This window comes from Simochromis diagramma, unplaced genomic scaffold (assembly GCF_900408965.1).
Source record: "Simochromis diagramma unplaced genomic scaffold, fSimDia1.1 OVJJ01000344.1, whole genome shotgun sequence".
Taxonomy (NCBI): Eukaryota; Metazoa; Chordata; class Actinopteri; order Cichliformes; family Cichlidae; genus Simochromis; species Simochromis diagramma.
In genome coordinates, this window is record NW_024387375.1 from 4,145,508 (window position 1) to 4,169,450 (window position 23,943).

Here is a 23,943-nt window from a genome sequence, read left to right on the forward strand (position 1 = left end):
ACCGAACAGTTAACTCTTCAGGCTTTAACTGTTTTAACAAAAGATAAAAGCGAGTTACATTATCAGTCTGGATCCAGTATCTTTATAGTTTCATGTTATGGAGTTAGAGTCACAATGACTTGGTAGAGTTTGCAGCCTTTACTTTAAGTGCTATGTCTAATAATTTTAATGCACTTTAGCGGTCTTTAACATAACGTGTTCCAGCCTTGTTCAGATGCAAAATAAAGATCTGAATAGAACCATATCACCTGAACTAAAAAGCCCTTAGGGAGCTCATATTCCTTACTCTGCATCTCTTTTACTACTCTTTCCACAACTACCTTTACAATCCTATTAAGCAGCAATGCCGATCCTTCCATTTGACCATAATGCCCAATAAAAACAACTTTATGGTTGCATACATTTACCTTCAGCTCTTTGCATATATATTGCTCTTCATCCAACAGTGCAGTCGTTAGTACTGTGGTGTTATGCTCAGCTGCCGTGGAGGACAGGTAGTATTGATTGGTGCTGTAAAAGGAGGAACTGCTTTACAGTGTGTTTGTTCTGGCATGTTAACGGCTGGCTTTACCGCTCTGATTATGGCCCACCGGGAGCCTGTTAACTACACATTGGAAATGCTGCTTGGAAAAAAGGACACAAGGAAGCGACAGTGTACATTTCCTCAGGCTGTGTGTGGCTTCACAGTGAAACAAAATGAGTCCCCTGCCTGTGTCAAAGGATACATTGTTGTACTTTGATCTTTCATATCTGGTTAAAAGTTCAGGCCTAACTTTCTGACAATTAAGATCATTTCAAACTTGGCTGATTTCATCAGTCTGTCTGTCACAGGACACCTTCATGTTGTAGTGTTGAAAGTGATGCAGAAATGTTACGAGCTGTGACCTTGTAAGACTGTCATTTCTCCATTAAAAAAGGCATGAGATTAATGCAAAGGAGTCTTAAAGGATCTTTATACGCTATTATATTAGTATGTCAACATGTAAAGGGCACAGTAATATCATATGACTCAACTTGGGTGTGCTGTGTTTTGTTACACTGAAAGTCGTGTTGCCCCTCATTGGTTTGCGCCTGAATGCCTGCATTGCTAACAACATTCTCTCATATGAGTGCAGTTTTTGCAAATAAATTGATTGTTATTCTGGTGCGACAAACCCCCCACAGCTTGTGGTCTGAGTCTGAATTTCTAATTTGATAAGTGCAAAGAAAAAAGATACACTGCATGCACAGAATTATGTTTTTCCACAGTGGACCGGTTCCTGCTCCAATCTGACACCACACAGATGCTCAGTCTGTTGCCTCGACAACTGGGGACCTCTGTGTGTGTCTGTGTCCCTGTGTCTTTGTGCATGTGTGTATGTTTTGCTCTCGACTCTTCTCACCTCCTGCAGCTGTCATTGCTCATGGTGTGGCCCTTATCCACTTAACTGAACTCCTTTGACATTTTAGGTTCAGCTAAATCATTTTAGCTTTTACCCCCTTTACCTCTCTTGCCTATTAACAGCGTCATTCCATCTTCATTTATTACTGTTTGTGTTCGCTGGCAGTGATGTGATTTTTCACCTTTTCTCCATGGTATTACATCTTTAGGTTGTCTCCTTGCTCCATTTCCTCCTCTTGCAGTCCGTCCTCTCCGTCTCTGACACCGTCAGTTATTAACCTAACTCCCAAGGCAGAATGAAGGGCTCTGTGTCTGTGTGTGTGTGTGTGTGTGTGTGCAACAAAGAGTGCCATAGAAAAAGTATAGGCCACCTCTAGTTGCAGGGTCACTCGGAGACGACATTGCCAGTGTTTGGACACCGAATCCCAATGGACACTGGGAAAAATCTGCACATACACACACACACACATGGAAGCAATAAGACACAGTGCTTTGTCAGGAATAGCTAGAGATAACAGCACCTGTTCTCAGGTTTTGCTATCACTCCCACACACAAATGCAGGGTGTTCCGACAGGTTCTGTGTCCCTGTGGCAGAAGAGAGCGATGAGGATGTGAGCCTGATGGCAGAGATGGCGCCGGCTGGCTGGCTAGGCCAAAGAACCCCAGGGAGGTTTGACTGATAGAAGCTGCCTCCAAGCTCTTTGGCTAGCGTGTCTGTGTGTGTGTGTGTGTGAGAGAGAGAGAGAGGGAGGGGTCTGTGTAGCACCGCAGATGGTATGACAGTATTTAAATTAGTTAGGTTACCATCAGTGGAAGACCACATCATGACAGCTTTTTGGCTGAAAGGTGAATGGAATAACTCCTAGCCTCAAGGTTATTAAGCTGAGGGAACCTCCAGCTAGATTTAGCAGGAAATAATTTATGCATGTCGTTATTTGTTTGCTTGGTGGCTGACATATTGTTGATAGATACACAGTCATACATCAGTTTCTGGGATTGAATTAATATGAATGTGTGTTCAGTCAAGCACTGGACTAATATTTCAATTACTGTTTTATACCATTACTACACAGCCATTAGAGGGACACAGTCTGCAACACATCAAAAACAAAAAACATACATCGAGCTTTGACAATATTTTTTTTTGGACAAATTATCCTGTGTAATATACTTAATCTTGGCTTCACTTGAACCAACAGTTTTATGACTTTATCAGTCATAATTAATATAGTACAAAACTGTCTAGCACTCTGAGTTTTTCCTTTTTTATGACAGCAGTGAAGCACATTGTTCTATTTATTCTACACAAATGTGTGTTGTCTGTTGTGATTTCATTTAATTGAATATGCTTATCCTGCTTTGTCTTAATTAATTACTTAATTTTGATCTATGATTTGAGCATTTAAACTGACCGTGATTACCTGGTTAAATCACGTGTGTGAATCCCAAAACGTTGATTCTGTTCATCTGGACGTAGCGTTTTCGTTGTGAAAAGCATTTCGGTACTTATCTAAAGTGACTTCTTCAGTCTCAGAAAGACAATCTCATGCTCCATCTCGTCTTTATGAGACTGAAGAATCAACTTTTTGGGATTTCCTCACCTGGATGATTGAGTTTGCAAGACACGTGTGTGAGTGTTAGTATGTGTTAATGGATCAGTCAAGGTACAAGAGACAGATTTACACTCGTACAGGAGAGATGAAGGCCACTTCCCAGGAAGGCCATTTCTCTCTTCTCCGTGCTGCTCTGGCTAGTTGGCCTTGGTCCAGCTTAATTCTTTGTCAGCCCACAAGCCAGTTCTTCCGCCTCCACATCCCTTCTTTCCTTTGCCAAGAAAGAACCTTTCACCAATTCTCTTCTTCTTTAATACCTTCAGCAACTTCCAACTACATCATTTTAAGAGAAAAGTCATGGCTGTCTAGTTTTCTTTCATACAGTGAGAGAGCACGTTTATGCAACATCCAATATAAAAGAGCAAAATATGTAAATTATCTTAAATATACAGCACTTCTGATTGATCAATCTTCTGTTCCCAGTGTGCAAAACAACACAAACATCACCACAAAGCCTTCTATAGTCATTTTTATGTTTGAATTCATGTCAGGTAGAGCCATTCTTTATAGTCCCATTTTAGAAAATGTGATGTGCAGCCAGGTATTAAAGTATTAACAAGATAATAAGGCAGGAACTCCACAGAGAACTGTAACACAGCAAAACAATATTGTAAAAGCAAAACAAAAAACACTAAAATAATTATATAAAAGCAATAAAAAGTATAAAAAACAATGTAATATGTATAGCATCAGTTACCACAAACCAGCCTGTCAATACCACCTTAAAACACATTTTAACAATTGGTTTTGAGCCCATGATATAATAAGAAGGGTTATGGTAAACTGCCTGTTTAAAAAAATGTAAACACTCCCAGGTTGTTAATCAGAAATTTTGGATATTACAGAACATGAATCAGCTGTTTGAACATCTTTCAGCCTGTGCGATTTAGTTTGAAACACCAAACTTTACATGTGGGAAACAAACCATCCATTGAACTAAGAAGAGTTTGATTATAAGTCTTTCCCCTTCATATGGCCAGGATGCACACTCCGCAAGTAGCTGTGGCCAAGCTTTAAAGCCAAATATATAATAAATGTGTAGCCATGTGAGTGACTGGTAACCAGTCCCTTGAGTACCTCTTGGCCTGTGACAGCTGGGATAGGCTCCAGCCCTTTGTAACCCAAAGTTGGATAAGTGCCTGAAAAAGAAAGATAAACGATGAATGGATGGTTGGATGATTATGAGTAAGTAGTGTTCTGTCATGATAGCTACAATCTGAAGGGCAAGAGCTCAAACTCTTAGTTCAGAGTTGCCAGTAAAGGGTGTCAATATTGAATGCATTTGGCCTTCCTAGACACTTTCTGCCCATCCGTCGTTCTTGACATGTCCTGTCAAGCTTATTCTTAATGGCCCTATGACCAATTCTCAATGGCATTTCAGGTGAAGTGTATACCTGTATTTTCATCTATTGATTGATCTTTACATAGATCCGTACACACACGACAAAAAAGACCTCCAAAACAACTACTAGTCCACTGCACTCTGCTTTGTCTGTCCTTATTCCTAATGCCAGTATATTTCTCACAGTGTGATTAAATCGCTGACTTTCCTCTTTATCATCTCCACTAATTGTGTGCTTTCTCTTCTCATTGCCTCCCTGTGCCTGTCTTGTTTTATTTTCATTTATTTTCTCGGAAAGTTGAGTTAAGGAGAAAAGACTGATGAAGGAAGAAAGCAGTGGGGATAGAGAGAGGAGGCGAAGGAAGGGAAGATAATGAAACAGGTCTTGTGGTCTGTATTTGGCTGCCTTTAGCTCTATTTCCTCTGTTGTTATTTCCTGGGAGTTCAAGGTCTCTTCTGCATCAGCATCTCTCCCTGCCTCCCTACTCCATCCTCTCTCTACTGTGCCTGACTTTACCATAAATCCACCAATACACAGGTTCACATATACACAAACACTCACACCAATCAATACAAGCCTGCTTGGCACTGCCAAAGCCTAAAATGACTATAGATTTTCTGTCGACTCTGCCACTAAATTATGCAAACCTCTGGTTTATGTTCCAGTACATTTTTGGTATTCCTTCTCTAAAGCTGGGATGGTGGTTTTCCATGCAGATCAGAATGGAAAGATACAGGTACGGATAGCAGGAGAAAATACTTTCAAACAGGATCTAATAAATTCTTTTAATAGCACATTGAGCTTTTGGTTTGGTACACAGTAACTGCAAAATGTTTACTGCTACAGGTCTTAAAATCAATACCATGTATTAAAGTCAATGTAAATGTCCCCCTGAGTTCAGGATTGTGTTTAAGTGATGAATAACGCACTCCTGATGTTTGCGTTGCAGTTTTTGTTTTTCAAGCTCCCATACGCACAAGCAAGGATCAAAAAACAGTGATGAGAAAAATGACGTGAAGGATGAGGTACTACAAATACTTAAATGCAACTTACCGTAAATAAACTACACCTTTTTAAATAACTTAATGTTGATCTATTGTTATGCTAAGTACGGAAATAAACTTTAAATCTAAAAATGAAATTCAACAAATTATTGAATGCAAATAAAATATGGTAATTAGGCATCTTAATAAAAACTTAATAATGTGTTTTACTATCTTTTTAGATGTTTTTAGAAAATAAAAATTTGAAAATGAATTCCTAACAAAAATAATTATAGATAAATATCATTTCAATTTAAGAGTTTGCACATACTAGTGTACCGTTAGAGAAAATAATTTTGGTAATTTAACCCACCTGTGGCATTACTGTGGTGTAATAAACTTGTTAAGCACTGTGTGTGTGTGTGTGTGTGTGTGTGTGTGTGTGTGTGTATTGTTCAGTATTACTGATGAATGTGTAAGAAGCTGTATGTTTCTATGAACATTTACAGTGTAAGGCAAACACATGTTTTTACTGTTTAGTGTCATTCTCTATGTCTTGAGTGAGGTTACGACCCATTTAACACGACTATTCTTGCACTAAAGTTTGCATGCTGTTTGCATGCTGATTAATTAGTTTTAGTTGTACTTTTCTTCTTTTCAGTAAAACAATAAATAAGGATTCAATTCTGTGTGTCAGCTTGTGTTAATGTTTGTGACGCGTGTCTCTATGTTAGTGCCTCCTTGTGTGCTTGTAAGTGTGTGCATGGATGCGTGTGTGCATATGTGTGTGTGCTGAAGTAGGCTAACAGTTTGTCTGGTCAGGCTTGTGACAGTACCATCAGTAACTCGAAGGGGAAATTGAAATGATCGCCTCATTCAGTCTCCCAGCACCTCTATTACTCAAAACCTCACACACACACACACACACACACACACACACACACACACACACACACCTCTCTACTCATTTATACTCTGCTTATCTCTACATCATGTTGTTTAATTCTCTGGTATCTCTTTCTCTAGAGAGAGAAAGTGTTTAATTGGATTTCTATCAGTGAAACTGGTGGATTCTATAGCATAAAACCTACTGTCTTTCCAGGGAATTTGGAAATACAAAGGTGACTTCAACGGCTCTCAAAACAAATGACAGTTCAGGGAGGTCTGGGTTCAGTGGAGCTGCAGTTGTGCTTTCAGTGAACCTTATTTCATCTGAGTAAACGGAGAGGAAAAGACAAAGTGGAAAAAAAAGAGAAGGGGAGGAAAAAGCTTCTTGAAACAGTCATTGATCACTAGTCAAAGTCCTTGATTCTGCCTAATGAGCTGCTTGTTCCTTCTGGGAGGCAGAGAAATGAGAAAAAAACAACACTGCCTGTCACACTGAAATTAAGCAAACAGCCAAACAAGATATTTTTATAAGCCTAGTTCTATAATATAGTAAGACAGTGGTTCCTACACTGTTTTACATGCACTATTTATGTACTACGTTTGTGTAAGTAACACTTCAGAAGGACAGGACACTCTTGCATAGTTATTAAGTGGGGAACTTATATATCAACACATATAATGAATATTAAACACCGTGAACCAAAGCATCAGCTAACCACTTGAGTGCGGTGATTTGTCTTAGTGTGGTCATACATGTGCGAGCTGCAAAAATATTTCTTTGTGCAGGTTTCTTTACAGCCCACTTTGCTATTTAATAGATGCAATATATTCTTTCGTGCATAGGTCATTATGCAGTAATGAATTAATAACAATAATAGCCAAATAAAATTGAAGTTTGCCCATAAACACACATCCACAAATACATTGGGATGACGCTGATAGATGCTCGGTGCCCTGATGCGACTCGCTTGGCTCATCAGGAAGAAATGCTCCACTTAAACATTGTTGCTCCTTTGTAATTGAATTAGTATGTTCAATTATGTAGAGGCAGGCCTGTCCTCATTATAAAGCACTATTAAAACTCAAGAATGGAGCCAAGGGGAGGAGAGCAGCTGGCGAGGACTGGAGGATGGAGCTAAAAGTAATTTTAGTAGAGGAGTAAAGTTTTACTGCTCTCATCTCCAATGTGATTGGCACATCTGTACAGCTGTGCCATAGCTACATCAATGATGTCCTTTGCGACTTATTTGCTCTGCCCTGGTCTCTCTCTCTTTCTCTCCGTGTGCTTCTGATCCAAATGCCTGGAAAATGCTGAGCCAGCTCAGATGGCCGAATTTTTTCAAAGCTTACTTTACTAACTTCTCAAGAAAACATTTAAGTGAACCAAAATGCTGCCAAACCGCATCCCTCAGGGGTCCCTGATCTCAGCACAATGATCACACATCTGGCACACATTCATTCATATTTGTGCACGCACACACAAAATGCTGGGATCTCCTCTCATCTTCCTCATCTCATCGCCTCCTCCTCCTCCTGCTCCCATGCTGCTTGACTCTGTATTTGTCCCTCTTGTGTATCTCTTACACAGATTCATCTCAAGAGCCTCCAGAGTGGCTACAAGCATGTTAATAATGAAGGCTTCCAGCTGCACAGGTGAGTTTGGTTATATGTGCACACATAACCGACCCAGAGTAGTCCTGTATATTTATATTTATGACTTAAAGTCATAAATATGACTTTAAGTCATAAATATGATACGAGAGTATCATGGTGTGTTTTTAATGCAATCAAATGCGCAGTATTCTCAGTCGCATGTTTTCCTCTTCAGACACACTAACTTGTGAATGATTCAGCAAATGACGATCAGGTTACGGTTGATATTTTCAATCGAGACTGTGGCTGCTTCTGTTTACTTACTCATCCCAGCAGCTCCACCATCACATGCAAACCCATGAAACTGTGCTCGGAATTTCTTCAGAAACTCCTCCATCGCAAGATTTTCTAACTGCAGGATGTTGCAGACAGCAGCCCTGGTGCAGACCTGCAATTTAACATATTGAAAGAAGAAGCTGCATAAGCCACCCGTGTAAGGAATTCTGATGTCAGCGATCAGCAAGGGGTTAATCCAGTTAATTTCTGTTTTATTTATTTCACTCTGAAACAGTTGTTCTTAGCAGATTAATGGAAAGAAGAAGAAGCATCAAAGGGGGGGGGGGGGGGGGGGGTATCTCTATCCCCTTTGCGGCATCAAATCACACCTTAGGTAAACCTTATAGTAATAAACACAGAGACAGAATGATTATCCTGCTCTTGTTCTGCTGCAGTTTCTCTGTAGGTGTGATTTACCACTGTTTAATTACTGATAACGTAGACTGGACCTCTATGGATGTATGTGTGTGTCTTTGTGTGTGTGCTGTTTGTTGTTCTTTAAATGTCTTTACCCCTTTCCCCTTTTCTTCTGCTCAGTAATCACCTGACTATGAACCTAGACAACAACATCAATGTCAACCTGCCACCAATTGAGAACAAGGTGTTGATGTGAGTATTTCTTTTATCTGTTTAAAAAAGGGGCATTTGCAGACTTTTGTTTTAATTGCAGTCATTAAAAAAACATTTAATAAAGTGCTTCATTTCTTGTGTATAACTACTATTATGTTAATTTCCATCATTGCGTTCATGAGATTTGAAAGTTTTTGTGCCTGTTTACCTCTCTGTAGCTTTCAGTGAGTCACAGTTCAAATGAATCTTTCTTTATCTTTTACATGCAGTATTCAGCGGGCTTGGCGTGACTTCCTGCAGCGACAGGAAGTGGAGAAAAGGAGCCCTTCCCCACCGTCCCTCTCCTCCTCCGATAAGATGAGCATGTCAATCAGCATGTTGACCCTGTCAGACGGCAGCACCCCAGTAAGTCACCCATGTCAAGCAAATGTTCTATTACAAATGTATGGCTCTAAACAACATGCTACATGTGTGATAGCATTTGAGGAGGCTGCGTGTCTGAGGGTGTGTGTGTGACAAATGACTAGAAATGACTGCCGATAGTCACATGTTGGTTGGTGCAGTAGTTTTGTGTTGTATGTTAACAATATGTCATACTATATGCAGGCTTGTGTTAGAAGTGTGTGACAGTACAGTGGCAAAAGAAAATCCTTTTGATTTACCTGTTTGTTCTGCACTACTTGTTCATAAGATCTTATCTGAGCTTCAGAAGTGCAGTCAGACAGACACATTACACATTTCCATTAACATCTTGGATTTAATAACTGATAACGGAAACTTTTTTGGAAGCGCTAACTTCAACCTAGCATCTGTAGATTGGTAGGGTGGGGTCTTTACTTTACAACATAGTGGAGGGGACTGCTGCAGTAATTTGGTGCTATATAAATAAAACTGAATTGAATTGATTAAAGCTCGACAGTGTTTTCATTCAGCTCAGCTAGTTTTGCTTTTTGTTCATATATATTTTTATCAAGGCAAAATGTCTGGCCTCTAATTTGGTCGTACTTCAATATGGAACTTAGTTGTTTAAACCTTTGTTGTTTTACTTGAGTTTTAGGGATATTGCATTGCTCCATTACCAAACCTTTCCTTAGGAGGGACCGTGACATGTAGGAATTCATTTCCCCTTTAACATGGTGAGCAGCAAAGTAACTCATAATTACTAGGCTCCCTCTACTGTACTTTTCTTTCTTTGGTTTCTTTGTGCCGTCTTGTTAAAGACACACGAGCAGAGATGTTTTATTGAATGGTGTTGATTGTTTTTCTTTCTACTTTAATTTGCTGTGTAGAAACAAACAGTATATTTTAATTTTATTAGATAAAATACAACAGTGTTTTGGATTTCTTCTTTTTCTCACATGAGACTTTATTTTTACAGAAATACAGAAAGTTCACAAATTTTTCTCACTTTTCTTGTCAGTGTTTTAATATGTTGCTACAAGTTATGACAAGCCTTTTGTAGAGACTGTGAAACTGTGCTCGTAGTCCCACTTATGTCCACAAGGGGGCAGTATCTTAAAGCCAGTTTATTTGCTCTGCAAACTTAGAACCAGCCACTATCAAAGAGTAAATATACGGGGATGTGGTCTCTCTTAAACACACTCTCAGAGCAAGCGCACGCTGAGAATAGAGAGCAGCCGAAATGCCATTCTCATTCAGCACATCTTCCGATCTTCCATTTAACCAGGCCACAGTAAATCCCTGGGATTTTCTCTACTGCTTCTGTTGTGGTCATTATAATTCTGTACTGACGTCGTCTTCAGCCTTCTGGCTGAATAGCAAGTGTGTGTACACTCCTCTACTAATCTCTGAGCCTGAAGTCAACAGGCAGGTTAAATCTCAGAGACGGCTGGGAGAGTTCTGCATTTGAGCACACTTAGGTGGTACTTGTCCACTCAGTCACTACAGAGAAAAGCTTTTACACTGAAGAAGATTTGGATTTGGATTCTTGAGGACAAAAGGGGGTCGAGTGGGTTATGAGTGAAGAGAATACAGAGTGCTGTGGAACAGAAATACAATCTGCTGGCTTAGAAGCTGTCAGGCGACCTATAAGATTCGCAGCTGGTGGTTGATGACGTTATACGCGCGCATCCATCCTGAATGTTTGCGTATAATGCCATCAGCCAAGTTTGTACACATGACAACAGCACACAAACACACACAAAAGAGACATCGTTTATGTGGCGGGGAAATGCTTAGCTCAGTGACTTCAACCTGCTGACAAGGCCAGATGATCATCACCAAGAGAGAAAGACAGAGCGGGAGCGTGCGTGTAATAGACCCTAAGGTCACGGGAGACGGAGGAGAGTGGCGGAGAGGAAAGGCGGATGAAAAACAGACGTTGCTTCACCGGTTGAATGTGCTGATGCTGTAGATCTGCCCTCCTCTGTGAGAAAGGAAGAGTCAGCTTCTGCTCTCTTGTGATTTCAAGAGAATTGATCGCAATAGCCCAGCGAAATCTGCGCTATTATGTTGAAGCTGTCTCGCTTCACACAGGTTCTCTCGCTTTTTGACCTTTCCCTCCCTTTGTTTAGTCGTCCTGTCTTTACGGTAATGTTTTTGCTGGTTGTGACATCTCCGCCCTGTTTCATTTCTGTTGACCCAGCTAATCATTCTCAGCACACATTGGTGTTTGTACATTCATGGATAAACACACACACGCACACACATATGCGGGATGGAGTCTTGAGACACGGTGACGTGGAAGCCATCGCTAAAGTGATTGAGTTTCTAACCTTTGTGACTATAACATCAGTCTTTGACAAAACCTTGCTGCATTACTCTGCAGCATGTGTGGGTGGGTGTTTTTCTTTTTTTTCCCCCACCCTTGTGTGTGTTTAAGAGAGATGAGTGTACTGTTCTCAGCCGAAAGATGTGGTTGACATGTGACTTTACTGTGTAAATTACTTTTCGCACTGCAACTTGGCTCACTAATTGCCATGGCAATCCTGCAAAATCGAGCAGCTCTAGATATCTCTCTTTATGATCGATCCCTCTGCTGTGTGGCAACGCCATCGAGGGTGGCAGAAATTATAGGTTTCATTAAAGGGGAACCTAACAAAACTCTGGCTTTTATGCTGAGACATGAATCAGCTGTCTACATTTTATTGTTTCATAATATTGTGCTGCATCAACACGGCTAGCCAGACCACCAGCAAGTACACACACACACATGCACACAGACACGGGCACATGAACACACAGTCCAGTGCAGCTTCAATTTTAGACTGTCTAGATGATAGATGTCTTTTTATAACCAGACATCAATCAATACTGTTTTGGGACTGGCTGAATCTGTTTTTTATGCCTCTAGCAGTGTTGTTGCTCAATTACTGGAGAAATGAGAATGAAAACAAACATCCAGAGATCTTAAAAATTAAACAAGAGGTTTGTTATTTTTAAGTTTAAAAATTTGAGGGCTTTGATAGAGGTTCTAGTTCGGTTTTCTTCCTTGTTTTTTTTTTTTTTTTTAAGGTAATTTGTGGGACTGTTTTGGAGTGTGGGAGCTGTCCTTTACTTTGGTGCTGATCCATGCTCTTTAATGTAGTAGCAGAGTTTTGACAGTAGAGGGAGGGCCTGTATCACAGTCGAGTTTATTGGGTTTTCTTTTTAATACATACTAGATTAATACAACATCTTTAAGATCTAGCAGAAATATAATAAGTCAGATACTGCAACAGTAATTAACTGCTCGGTAATTACTCTGTAAGTACATAGAGGCCTAATACTTTTACATAAATTCAACATCACAGTGTGAAACCAGCATATTATAGTACAATGCCACTTGGCAGAGAATAGTCATTTACCTTAATAGGCGAAATAAGCTAGTGTTCCCGAAAATATAACTGAATATATAAACTCTGTGTGTGTGTGTGTGTGTGTGTGTGTGTGTGTGTGTGTGTGTGTGTGTGTGTGTGTGTGTGTGTGTGTGTGTGTGTGTGTGTGTTGGCTTATGAAGGGCACAGAGGGCCAACTCAGTCCATCTGGCCTGCTAAGGTGCAGGGAAACTGAGCAGAGGAGCGCCGCCTTCTCTGTCTGCCAGCTGTCATATGTCTCCATCTCTGCCCCCTCCATCAGTGCTCTCTTAACACTCTCCTCCTCCTCCTCCTCCTTTCATGTGATAGTTTATTTAGTTTATGATATTTTATTTTTTCTTTTCTCTTAGAGTATTTTATGTCTTTCTCTTTTTCCATCTCAGTCTTAATGGCTCTCTCAGAGCGTCCCTGCATCTTTCTCAGTTTCAGTGTCTGTTTTTATCATTTGCTCACCCACATACTGTTCTCTTGGCTTTATCAGACCAGGCAGCAGCAGCAGCTGTGGAGGCCTGGAAGTAGAGATAAAAGAGGTTAGGCAAAGTTTAGGGAACTTTTGTGAGCTTACTGTACTGTCTGCTCTTTATGTACAGCATGAAGTAGGAGATGGCTTCAAAGAGAGATTAATCTTTCAGCAATATAGCACTACCTATTTAGGTCTTCGGGTTAACCTCTTGCATGTTTGTAGCTGTCCTTAAATAACCCCGACTGCTCTGCAGATGACTCAAATTCAATATTACACAAAGCACAAGAACTTCAGCAGATTACTGAGTCAGCAGGCTGCACAGTCTGTACCCTGTGTCAAAGCATTTAACCCCTCACATTTGTTTCACCCATTTAATCCAGTGCAGGATACAAATAGTTTCCCCGTCAGTGAGCTCACATAGTTTTAATGACGGATCCTTTAGTTTACTGCACAAGTCAACCTTTCTTTACTGTATGTAGAGGAAAGCAGCAAAGATCACCTACTGTGTTACACAGGTAGAATGGTGATTACCCAAAGACCTCAGTATTGTTATTGTATGAATGGCTCTCCCTCGTGTTTACTGCGGCTTCATTCTGCTGTATTTACTGTATATTAAGCTCATGCATGAAGTATGAATATTTTTAAAGCATTACTGAAACTGTTGCCACAAAGTCAATTAAATCAAATCTGTTTCTTTGAAGCCAAATATCCCCAATTTATCTTGAAGAGCATCAAAGTTTAGCGCATCACCTGCAATGTTAAACTCTTTGAACAGGTGAAAAAAACGTTACAATTTTCTGTTATACTTACTTACTATTTGGATATTTTTCCAGCAGTTTAAAAAAGTTCTAGTTTTTAGACACAACTTATTTTAACGAAATGGTTCACTGATTGTTACAGGGGGGGGAAAAACTCCAGTTTCCATCACGACATACTTAACTTTGTTTTTAGAATAACACAGTTATTCCTTAATCACCACACTGCCCGCTAAGTCAGCAGTCTTTTGCATGCTGTCACCTTCCCAAACATTTCCTTTTCCCAATAACGTTTCTCTGTTCCCCTCTACTGTCGACCAGAACATCCCTGCACTGATTTATGGTAATTATGCAAATGAAACATAAGGCTTTGGAAATTAATGCTAACCCCCACCAGTCTCTTCGTCACTTGAGGACGGGTGTATCTGGAGCCAATGCTTTTACAATCCTGTTACTGTAATACCAGGGACAATGCAAAAAGGCTAGGTCAGGAGATTAAGGATTGCCTTGAATTAGTTTAGGTTTATTGAAGCCTCATTGAGGCAGTTCATTAGGGAGGAAATTGATTGAAAAGGTATCCTACACATGGGTTTATACTCTTTCTTAGTCCTCGGGAGTGATGCTGGGTCTGTGGGCTGCAGATTTCATTGACATAATCCCTCTTGTCATAATCTCTCACCTAGATGAGATGTGCCGCATAGTAATCGTGTAGGTCTGTGTGTGCTGGCTCTTCACTGTGTCTGAGGTGCACTGAGTGATGGGCCTGACAGGATGCAAAAGACTGCTGTGACACACCAGCCATGGTATTGATTGACAGAATCATTAGTGACCCCGCACCAGTCCATCACCGTCTTGTGCGGAGACGGTCTGGTTCTTTATCTCAACGTTGCTGAGTTTTCTTGGCTGTAACCAAGTCAAACTGACTTAAAACAATCTGAGTCTCTAATATGTGCTCCAGCTCCAGTGTTACAACCACCCTGCAGACATGTGAAGGACATTCATATGACTCTTATAATTATGTATAAGGGAGATGGAGCCTTCTGCATAATAATATCTAATGGAGGGCACCGAGGTCTGACTCTCTGTTAATCACCTGCCAGCAGCATGTCAAGTCAAACATGGGCCCTTTCTCACCTGGGACATGTCATATCATACACTCCCTGAAGTGTGTAATGCATATTATGGCCATGTGACATTCTCGACACGATGCGTGTGTTTGTGTGCGACTGTGACGGACGTGGGACTGAATGAACACCGACTCTCAATTAGTCAAACGCTGAAGTTATTTGATAGGTGAAATTCTAAAAATCAAAAATACGTGAGTTCTCAAACTGCACGATCATCACTGGAGTTTAAATAATTTTGACATATTTGCAGGACAGTAGTTTGCAAATGGTAACAGCCCTCGCTTCAGTGTGACGTCATGTTGCATTTGTGTTGTATATTAGAATCCACAGGAGGTCACTGTTCTGCTTTGCTGGGATAGACTAACCCAATACCTGGGAGGAGTCCAGGTCCAGTAAAAAAAGCAGGAAAAAAAACCCTTTATCAAAATGGATCTAGTGTTCATTTTATTGACTATCAATTACTTTATCGATCTGGATTCAAAGGCACACAGTTTCAGAACACCCTATCCAGATCTGCAGGCACGCTGATGTTGTTGCTGTGTAGAGGACACTCTCAGTTTGTAAACACCCCCCTTCCCCTTCTGTCTGATAATGCCAGTCAAGGGCCTCTTCTTTTAAATTAATAGCTCATTATCAACATATTTGTAATTAAAAAGAGAGGTGAGCTGCTTTTTTTTATTACACTCTCTTATCTGTCTCGCTCTACCTTTCTCCCTGCGTCCCTTCTATTTTGCCTCCCTTTCCTTTTCTCCTTGAGCCTTTTTAATTTCACAACACTTTGAATTAAATATTAAAGGGTTTCAGGATGACATCAGACTTGCGAACAAGCTGCTGGGTTTTTCTAGCCCGCCTTCTATTTATAAAATGTCATCCCTCCCTATTTTTTCACCCTTTTTTCCCCCTTCCAATTTCATTTTCAACTTCCTTTACATAAATTTGTGCTGTCAAAATATGCTGGGATGAAAACAGAAGAAAGATCATGATAATAACAGTCTACGAATAGTAAACAATGGTGGATTAAACTCCCTTGAGACCTTACAGAGGAATTTACTCCCAGCATTTCATTTGAGTGACTGCATTGATATTACATGAAATGTAGTGCATTGTATGGTAATATCAAATTATTGTTATCCACTGCTAGCTAATATAAACATTTGTTTGATGATTATTTTCAGGTTGTGTTACAATGATCTAAATAAACAACTACCTTTAAGAAACCTGTGAAAACTACACATTGATGTAGAAAATATTGTGCTGTTAACTGCAGGTCACTCGGGCCCCAGCAACTGATGTGCTTTACAAATCCCACTTTCACATGGAGACGTCAGTATTAACCAATGCAAAGGGAGAAGAGAACAGCAGCTTTGAACAGTATTTGTGCAACAACACGGACAAGCAAATTGAGACTCGTTCCCAAACCTTCACAAAGTCAAAAGATACTCACACGTGCGTCATTCTCTGATAACATTTTAATATAAAAAAATACATCTGCTTGAAAAAACCTAGCATGTTACAACATATATCATTAAAAGGAGCAAAAAGCACCTTCTTTCCTTTCCCCTTTTCTCATACCAAGAGTGCCTTTCTGTCTTTACTGATCCCACAACCACCATTACGGTATTTCACTGATCTCCTGCTCGCTCCATAAAACAGACGTAATTGATCATCAAAGCCTGATTGGAGACAGCGATGATTTGAAGTGCAACAGACTGATACAATTATTCATTATCTTAGCTCTAGAATCTATTGATTGGGGCTTTGCAGGGGTAATCAAGAGCAGCCACGCGCTGTAAAGTGTGATACTTTATTCTGAAAAGTGTCCAACAGTAAGTAGATGTTTCAGCTGATGGACACAGGACTCAATTTAATTCTGAAAGCTGATAAGCATGATAGTGGGAGTTACAAAGAAAGCATCTAATATTTTTTTTTTTGAGAGGACCGGATAAGAGGATGAAGAGAAGGAATATGGATTATCATCAGTGAGATAAGAATTTTGTAAAAAAAAATCTATAATAATAATAATAATAATAATAAATATAATTCATAGTAAATAACTTGTGTTGCTTTTTTCATGTTCTGTGTAATTTTTTTGTTGTCTGTTCTGAACGAATAAGAGCTCGCTCAGTATTTATCCAGAGCACTGGCTATTTCATTTTGGAATAAAGTGTGTATTAGCACATCAGCTGCTACCTGTAGCTCATTAGCAGTGCATTTGTGCTGCCTTTTAGGTGACACTGAAAAATAGAGATGAAGATGGAACTGCGTCTATTTTCCTGTGCCACAAGTTCTGCCTACCTATAACTAGCGCTAGTAATGGAAATGTTTTATTAATAGGGGAGTTCATGCTCTCTGCCTCAGACATAATTCATGCTATTCATGCATAAGTGCATCACACATACATGTGCACGTGTATGCACATAGGAAAGAAAGAGGTAATTAAGAGTATGTTACCGTAGCGCTCATTTATACTTGACATGATTTTACACATTCATACCTCAAGAGCTAGAAGATATCTTGAGGTGTGTGTGTGTGTGTGTGTGTGTGTGTGTGTGTGTGTGTGTGTGTGTGTGTGTGAGAGAGAGAGAGAGAGAGAGAGAGAGAGAGAGACACTGAGAGCAAAGGAACAGCCTGCAGCACGTTTTATATCCAGCCTCATTTACCAGATTCCACTCCTCCATTATCAGCTGGATCATTATCCTCTCTCCGCCCTGCCCTGGCTGCTCGCTTCAGCTGGGACTCAAGGTGGCACACTAAAACATCAACGCATACATCACTTACTTTCACCCAGAAAGCTTAGTATTCTGCATTTCCTTTAAAATGTGAACCTGAAAACTGAAAATAGTTCACTTCTGGGTGTATATGTGCACATAAGGGTGCAAAGTTTTCGTCCTGCTGCTGTTGTATGTGGCTATGTGTGCACGTGTCTTTTACTTGTGAGACGAGTGGTTTGCAGCTAAAGTCGAGTATCGAGATGGAGCGATACACGTCTAAGATTAGATAAAGGTTTCAGTTCTGCCACGAGCACGAAACCACTCAATGTCATACCGGTCGTTATCTTCTTTCATGTACATGTACTGTATAATGCTTTGCTGAGCATAATAGAATGCACTTTATGTGGCATAGCTAGTCATACGTACTGTAGGTACTCGTGAAAGGACACATTTGTCTGTGTACACCGGCAAAGATTACAGGAAGTGGAGCATTAACTTTTCAACGACTGGCTGTTTCACTATGATAATAATTACTTAGAATAGATCACCGAAGTGAGCGAGGAAAATCATTTTACTTCTGTACAGAGAAGTCCTTTCTTTGATTTTGTACACTTGCTGCTTTTTTTCCTGTTTCCTATCAAGATGGCAAAATTCCCCCACTCAGACAATGAGTCTGTTTTCACAGCCTAGTCTGAACTTATATTTCAGAGAAGTTCTCCGTGTTGTTATTCAAGTCGAACAATCCCACTGCTTATTCAGCCCTGTGAGATCCCACTAATAGTCACAGTGACTGCTGAGGCGTGGAACGGTAGGATACACTGAACCGACTCTGGAAATATAAAAGACTGCATGCATACCAGAAGTCAGTTGTTGTGTGTGTGTCTGCATACATTTTGGCGTGTATGTGCTCTCTCAGATGTGACCATCTAAGCTGTGATTTTTATTAAAATACTGAACATGCAGTCTGTTTGAGAAGGAGAGAGTGAGAGAGAGGAGGGGGATTTTGTTTCTCGGTTTATTGGTTTGGCATTTAGAGACAGGAGAAATCCTGAGGAGAAGAAGAGAGGGGAATGTATTGAACAGAAGGGAGATAAAAGGGGGAGAGGAAAAGCCTATTCTTCTTCCCACTGAGTGTTCTGGTCCCCAGAGAGAAACAAACTGATTTGTGATTAATGAAAAGATGGAGAAGAGGCTTCCTCTCCTTCTTTTTCTTCCTCCACAGTCCCTTTCTCTTACTAACCTAAATCTCTCACCCAGAAAAATCCATCTTGGTAATGATGTATGTGTATTGGGAATGATTAGGGAGCAGATAAAGAGGGAAATCAGTCAATAAAATAAAGACAAAAACATTTTATAATGTTATCATCGCACAACCACTTTGTGCCCCATGGAAATAATGTGCTATCGTGAAGTAAAGACCTCACCGCTTGCAAAAGTCTCATCTCTCTCCTGTGGAGCTTTCTCTCCACTTTCACAAGTGAGTGTAAGTTTTGTCTTCTAAGTAAGCTCACGAAACTTTCTACCTTGCTGAAACTACACATTTGCTCCACAACTTAAGATTCGATTTTTTAAAATTTTTTTTTAAGTGAGAAACTTTGATAGAAGACACGACCGTAAAGGGAAAGAGGGAGATCCTGAGCTCTGTGGAGCATTTTCATGTTTCATTAGCTCAGTGAAAACCAGCTTTGTTCCCTATCATCACACAGTGCATATTCCTGTGCCGCACTGACATTACAGGTCATCACTTTGCCCCAGTTATTCATCCTATGACAATGACGAAGGAGGAAGGTCGTTTTTTTTAATGTATTCTCAAAGCATTTGTAGGAGAACATGGTTGAAAAAAAGTATGTGAAAGAGTTGTAAGATGTGCGGAAATGGAACAGGGGTGAGCCAAAGTATCATAATTAGAGACACCTGGAAGATCGGAAACCAAGGCGCTATACTGCACCTGCCTGTCACAAGGGAGACTTCACAGCAACCGTAGTACAACTCCTCGTTCACATGACATTTCTCGGGGAAAGCAAACCATTTTTAGTAAATCAAGAGTGGGGACAGGAGGATGGAGGCGTAAAGGGAGAGATGGTAATTAGGAAGAGGAGAAGTATTTCTGCTGAAAGGCAGAATGTTGAGAAGACGAGCTTTGATTTTACGCATAAATTCATGGAGTGCCAAGGTGAGTGGGTGAAACTAAGTGCCATCAAGGGGTGTGGCAGCAAGCCTACTGAGGCAGATATGGGGAAAGTAAAGCAAGAGATTTTGAGCACTTTAAACAGGATAAAACAAAAAAAAACATGATAGAAGTTTATATTAAAAAAAAAAATACTTTTGTGTCTCATTGGAGCTTAATGCAATGTGAAAAAAATAAAGTGATAAAATTTAAAATATCATCCATCCATCCATTCATTCTCTTCCAACTTTCCTTATCAGGGTCTTGGGATGCCTGGAGCCTATCCCAGCTACCATAACACGAGAGGCGGGGCACACCGCCGACAGTTCGCCAATCTGATGCAGGGCTAACACAGAGACAACCATTCACACTCACATTCACACCTATGGGCAATTTAGTATCACCTATTAATCTAATCCCACTAAGACAATGTGTTTTTACACAACAAAAACCAAAAAAAGTTTTTTGAGTAAACAACAAGATTTTAGCGTCAGAGACATATAACTTTACTTTCACAACTTTCAGCTGCTCCCTTATTTCCAGCAGCAGATTCAACTCCATATTTGGTTTGGCACAGGTTTTTATACCAGATGCAAATCCTTCCATTTATCCCGGCTTTGGGGCCTAGCTTGTGGATAAATGGGAGGGCTGTTAGGAAGTGTTGTTAGCCTCATAGGGATATTGTGATTAGGTGAGGAAGAAGAAAATATAAGATGCCAGAACTAAAGATTAATATGTAAACAGGTGAGAAAATTCAGAAAGCTCAAGTAGGCATGATTTTGTGGTAAATTGACTGTTACTTAAATAGTGCTTTTCTCTCAAAATACTACAAGCCTCATTCATCCATTCACACACATTTAATTTAAGGTGGCATTCATACACTCACACTCCAATAGATTAATCGGGGGCAACTTGGGGCTCATTGTCTGCATGTTGAAGGATTCTTCAACATGCAGACCAGAGGACCCAGAAATCAAACCGCTCTACCTCCTAACCCAGACTGCCTTAGTTACTAAGTTTAGTATTACTAAAGTCACCTAAATTGGCCACTCATTGAGGATTTTCAAGGTCATGACTCAACTACCATAATGTCTGGATATATAGTATACAGGTAATTAAATAAATGTTGACACTAAGTGTTTCAGTACAGTAAGGTTAGGTAAAGATTTTGGTAACGTCACTGGTTACTCGCTGGTTTCCACTTTTGCTTTCTTGTGTTTGACAAGTCAGTCATTCAGTCATTCATAACCAATCAGTGGCATTTGCATACCAGATAATCCTCAAAATAGACTTAAGTTTATATTCAATATGATCTGAAATGAGTGAGGTCAAGACAGAAAACCGCAGGCATGTGACCACTAACCATGTGACCACTAACCATGTGATGTTAACTGTCTTCCTTTGGGTGTTCATAATAATCTTGACAATGTAGGATCAGTCACACATGCCTAGAAACCAGCCCATGACTATCTGGCAACCAGCAGTCAAGACAGAAAAATTAGTCTCCTCCTGTGAGTGGTTGATGAAGGTTGATGGCATTTGCTGGGAAAATGATTGCTAAAGCCCCAGTTACACAGCCCTATGGACCAGTCACAGATCCCCTGGCGACTGCTTGTCACTAGGGAAAAGTCACTAGGTCATGGCTTGTAGTTGTAGTTTGAATAGAAGTGACAGACTTGTCTACACACGCTGTTAAGATGTGACACAAATCGAAAATGTAGACTTTTGCCTTCAAAGTGAAAGTTGTGCTGTATGAAGCATTTGGCTGCAGTGCTTAGACATAATTTCTGGTTTGCTTTGTACATTTTCGACTTGTAATTAGCAGGTTTTGCATCCAAACATGAAAAACCACAGCCAGTTCTGGCAATGTGCTAACAACCAAAGCAATCACTGGGAGATTTTTAGTACAACTAGCCAGCAACCTCCAGGAACTACTGCCAACTAGTCGGGTAACACGTGGTTTTCCCTAGCAGCCACAGCTGTCGCCATCTGGTGTCTTCATATAGAATGCATGAGTATATACATGTCATTGTCAAAGGCGGGAACAGACCTGAGCTTGTAAAACTTTTAACTTCTCTTAGTGTTTATTTTCCCCCTTCTCACTACATTTAAATATATCTGATATGCCTAACCTGCATTTGTTCATTTAAGCTAACAGCTACACTTAATGCACAGAAATGTGTAGTTTTTGTTTAAAGTTTCTGTGTATTTAGGAATTTTGCAAGTGTTGCCTCAAAGACAGCACGTCTACTCTAAGTGTATCCTGAGTGACAACAGGCATTCTGCACCAGACAATGTTCAATGTCTGCATATTTGCATCAGCTGTCTAGGAAATGATGCATGCAGGATTCATAGAGCAAACAAAGAATGGCTGACAGCTTTGATATGACAACGCTTTTCCTCTCCTATGGAGCTCCACGGTTTCAAAATCAGTCATTCCCTGAGTTCATGAACTGTGGAGAAAAAAATGGCATGTGCAGGAGAGAGTACGACAGAGAGGACAGCAAATGTAAGGAAAAGAACAGAAGTCTTCCTACAGAGTGCTTCCTGAACAATTCTTCTGTGGCTTCCCACTCCTGTGAGGAGAACATAGGGTTTGCTGAGAAAAGAGATCACATCAGTATTAAATCGAAGGCATTTTAACTGCTTTGTAGGAAGCAGAATTAACTTGGGGCTAGCAGAGGTAGAAAGTTCACCAGGTACACGCAGGGAGAAGCTAACTAGTTTAGAGAGAGAGTTTTTCAGTTCCAGTAATGTTTTATTAATTGCAGTTATAAAAATTAATATCTCACCAAATATCAGAGCTTTAGGCTACTTTCTGTCCAATAATTCTCTTATTAATTGAAAGGCTCTTTTTCTGCCCACACACTGTTTTGTTCTTCGGTGGGGATAAATATTTCATTTGATGATTTACATTTCCAGGAGGCAACTATCTCCCCTCATGCCATAAAGGCTAGAATATGGAAATGGCCTGAGTCGCTTTGGCACAGTCAATGCATTCGAACTGCAGAACATCAATCACAATATATACACTTGTATACCACCATTCCTTATTTGCATATGAGTCTTTTACAAATTCAATATTGTGCTCTCACGAGTACTGTTTGAACGGAGAAATGCACTCTGCATGCATAATGCATCACAAACATTTTCTTTTAATTGAACACAATTGTTTCAAGTTCCAGTAAGACTCACAATCACAGCACAGACACAACATTTCTCCGAACAGTTCAGCAATTTGTTGAATATAAGATGATTTAATATATTTCTGCAACCACAGGACACAAGATCAGTTTTCTGGAACAAACATGAGCAGTAGCGCTGTCTACTGGAGATCATCAGTACTTATATTTAATTTAAAAAATAATAATTAGTAATTAGTGTGCTGTTACAGATCAAGACTGATTTACTATGTCAAGTTAAGATGCAGTTTTCATGACATACCCCCAAGTGCTGGCACTCCGGTGATGTACCAGCATCTGTGATGTGGTTATAGAAAGGAAGCCACTTCCATTAATTAGTATTATATGTGGACAAACTACCAAAATAAAAGCACTACCAGCAAGGCTGTTATTGAAAATAAGAGGGGAAAAAATGAGGAGCAGCTGAGGGTGGAGATCGCTTCAACAATGACTTCACCACATTCTGTAATAGCATGGGTTTTGAAATAACATATTTCTCTTGCATACATTCGAAGCTTAGGAGCTACTGACTGCCAAAACTGCAGACAAAGGAAAAGGTAAAACAATGATCTGTGTACCCTTTTGTCTACGTATACTTTGCACATCTTTGGAGCCACTCTCTTTTTCTTGTTTTATTAAACAGTATGAATAATGTCTGTGCAATATTAGAATGACAGGGGGTTTGAACAGTGTGTTAATGCACTGCTGTGTAATACCTAAAATGTATCTAAAGCCCCTCTCAGCTCATCTATAACGCCTCTAAAAGGACACCCCTTTTTGCTTATTTATACTGAACCAAGCAGAGCTGACCTAATGCCACAAGAGAGATTTTTAGTTAACACATCGCTGCTCTGGAATCGGACTGTAGAGATGCAGGTAATCTCGGTGGAGTTATTTCATTGTAATAGAAGAACACCAAGCAAAAAATCTTCATACCTCAGCTGCAGTTTGATGAAGGGGTGATGTTTTGGTGCAGGGGGAAATGAAACTTATACTGTATGGCAAAACTGACTGA

At 40.0% G+C, this 23,943-nt stretch overlaps 1 protein-coding gene across 1 annotated transcript in view; it reads left to right on the forward strand.

Annotated features, from left to right (window-relative positions):
• Window positions 1-23,943, forward strand: part of schip1 (schwannomin interacting protein 1) — a 225,294-nt gene that overhangs the window by 64,235 nt on the left and 137,116 nt on the right. The window contains exons 6-8 of the mRNA XM_040009278.1: window positions 7,798-7,862; window positions 8,676-8,747; window positions 8,978-9,113. Coding sequence (XP_039865212.1) covers window positions 7,798-7,862; window positions 8,676-8,747; window positions 8,978-9,113 — 273 coding nt within the window. The remainder of the gene's footprint in view (window positions 1-7,797; window positions 7,863-8,675; window positions 8,748-8,977; window positions 9,114-23,943) is intronic.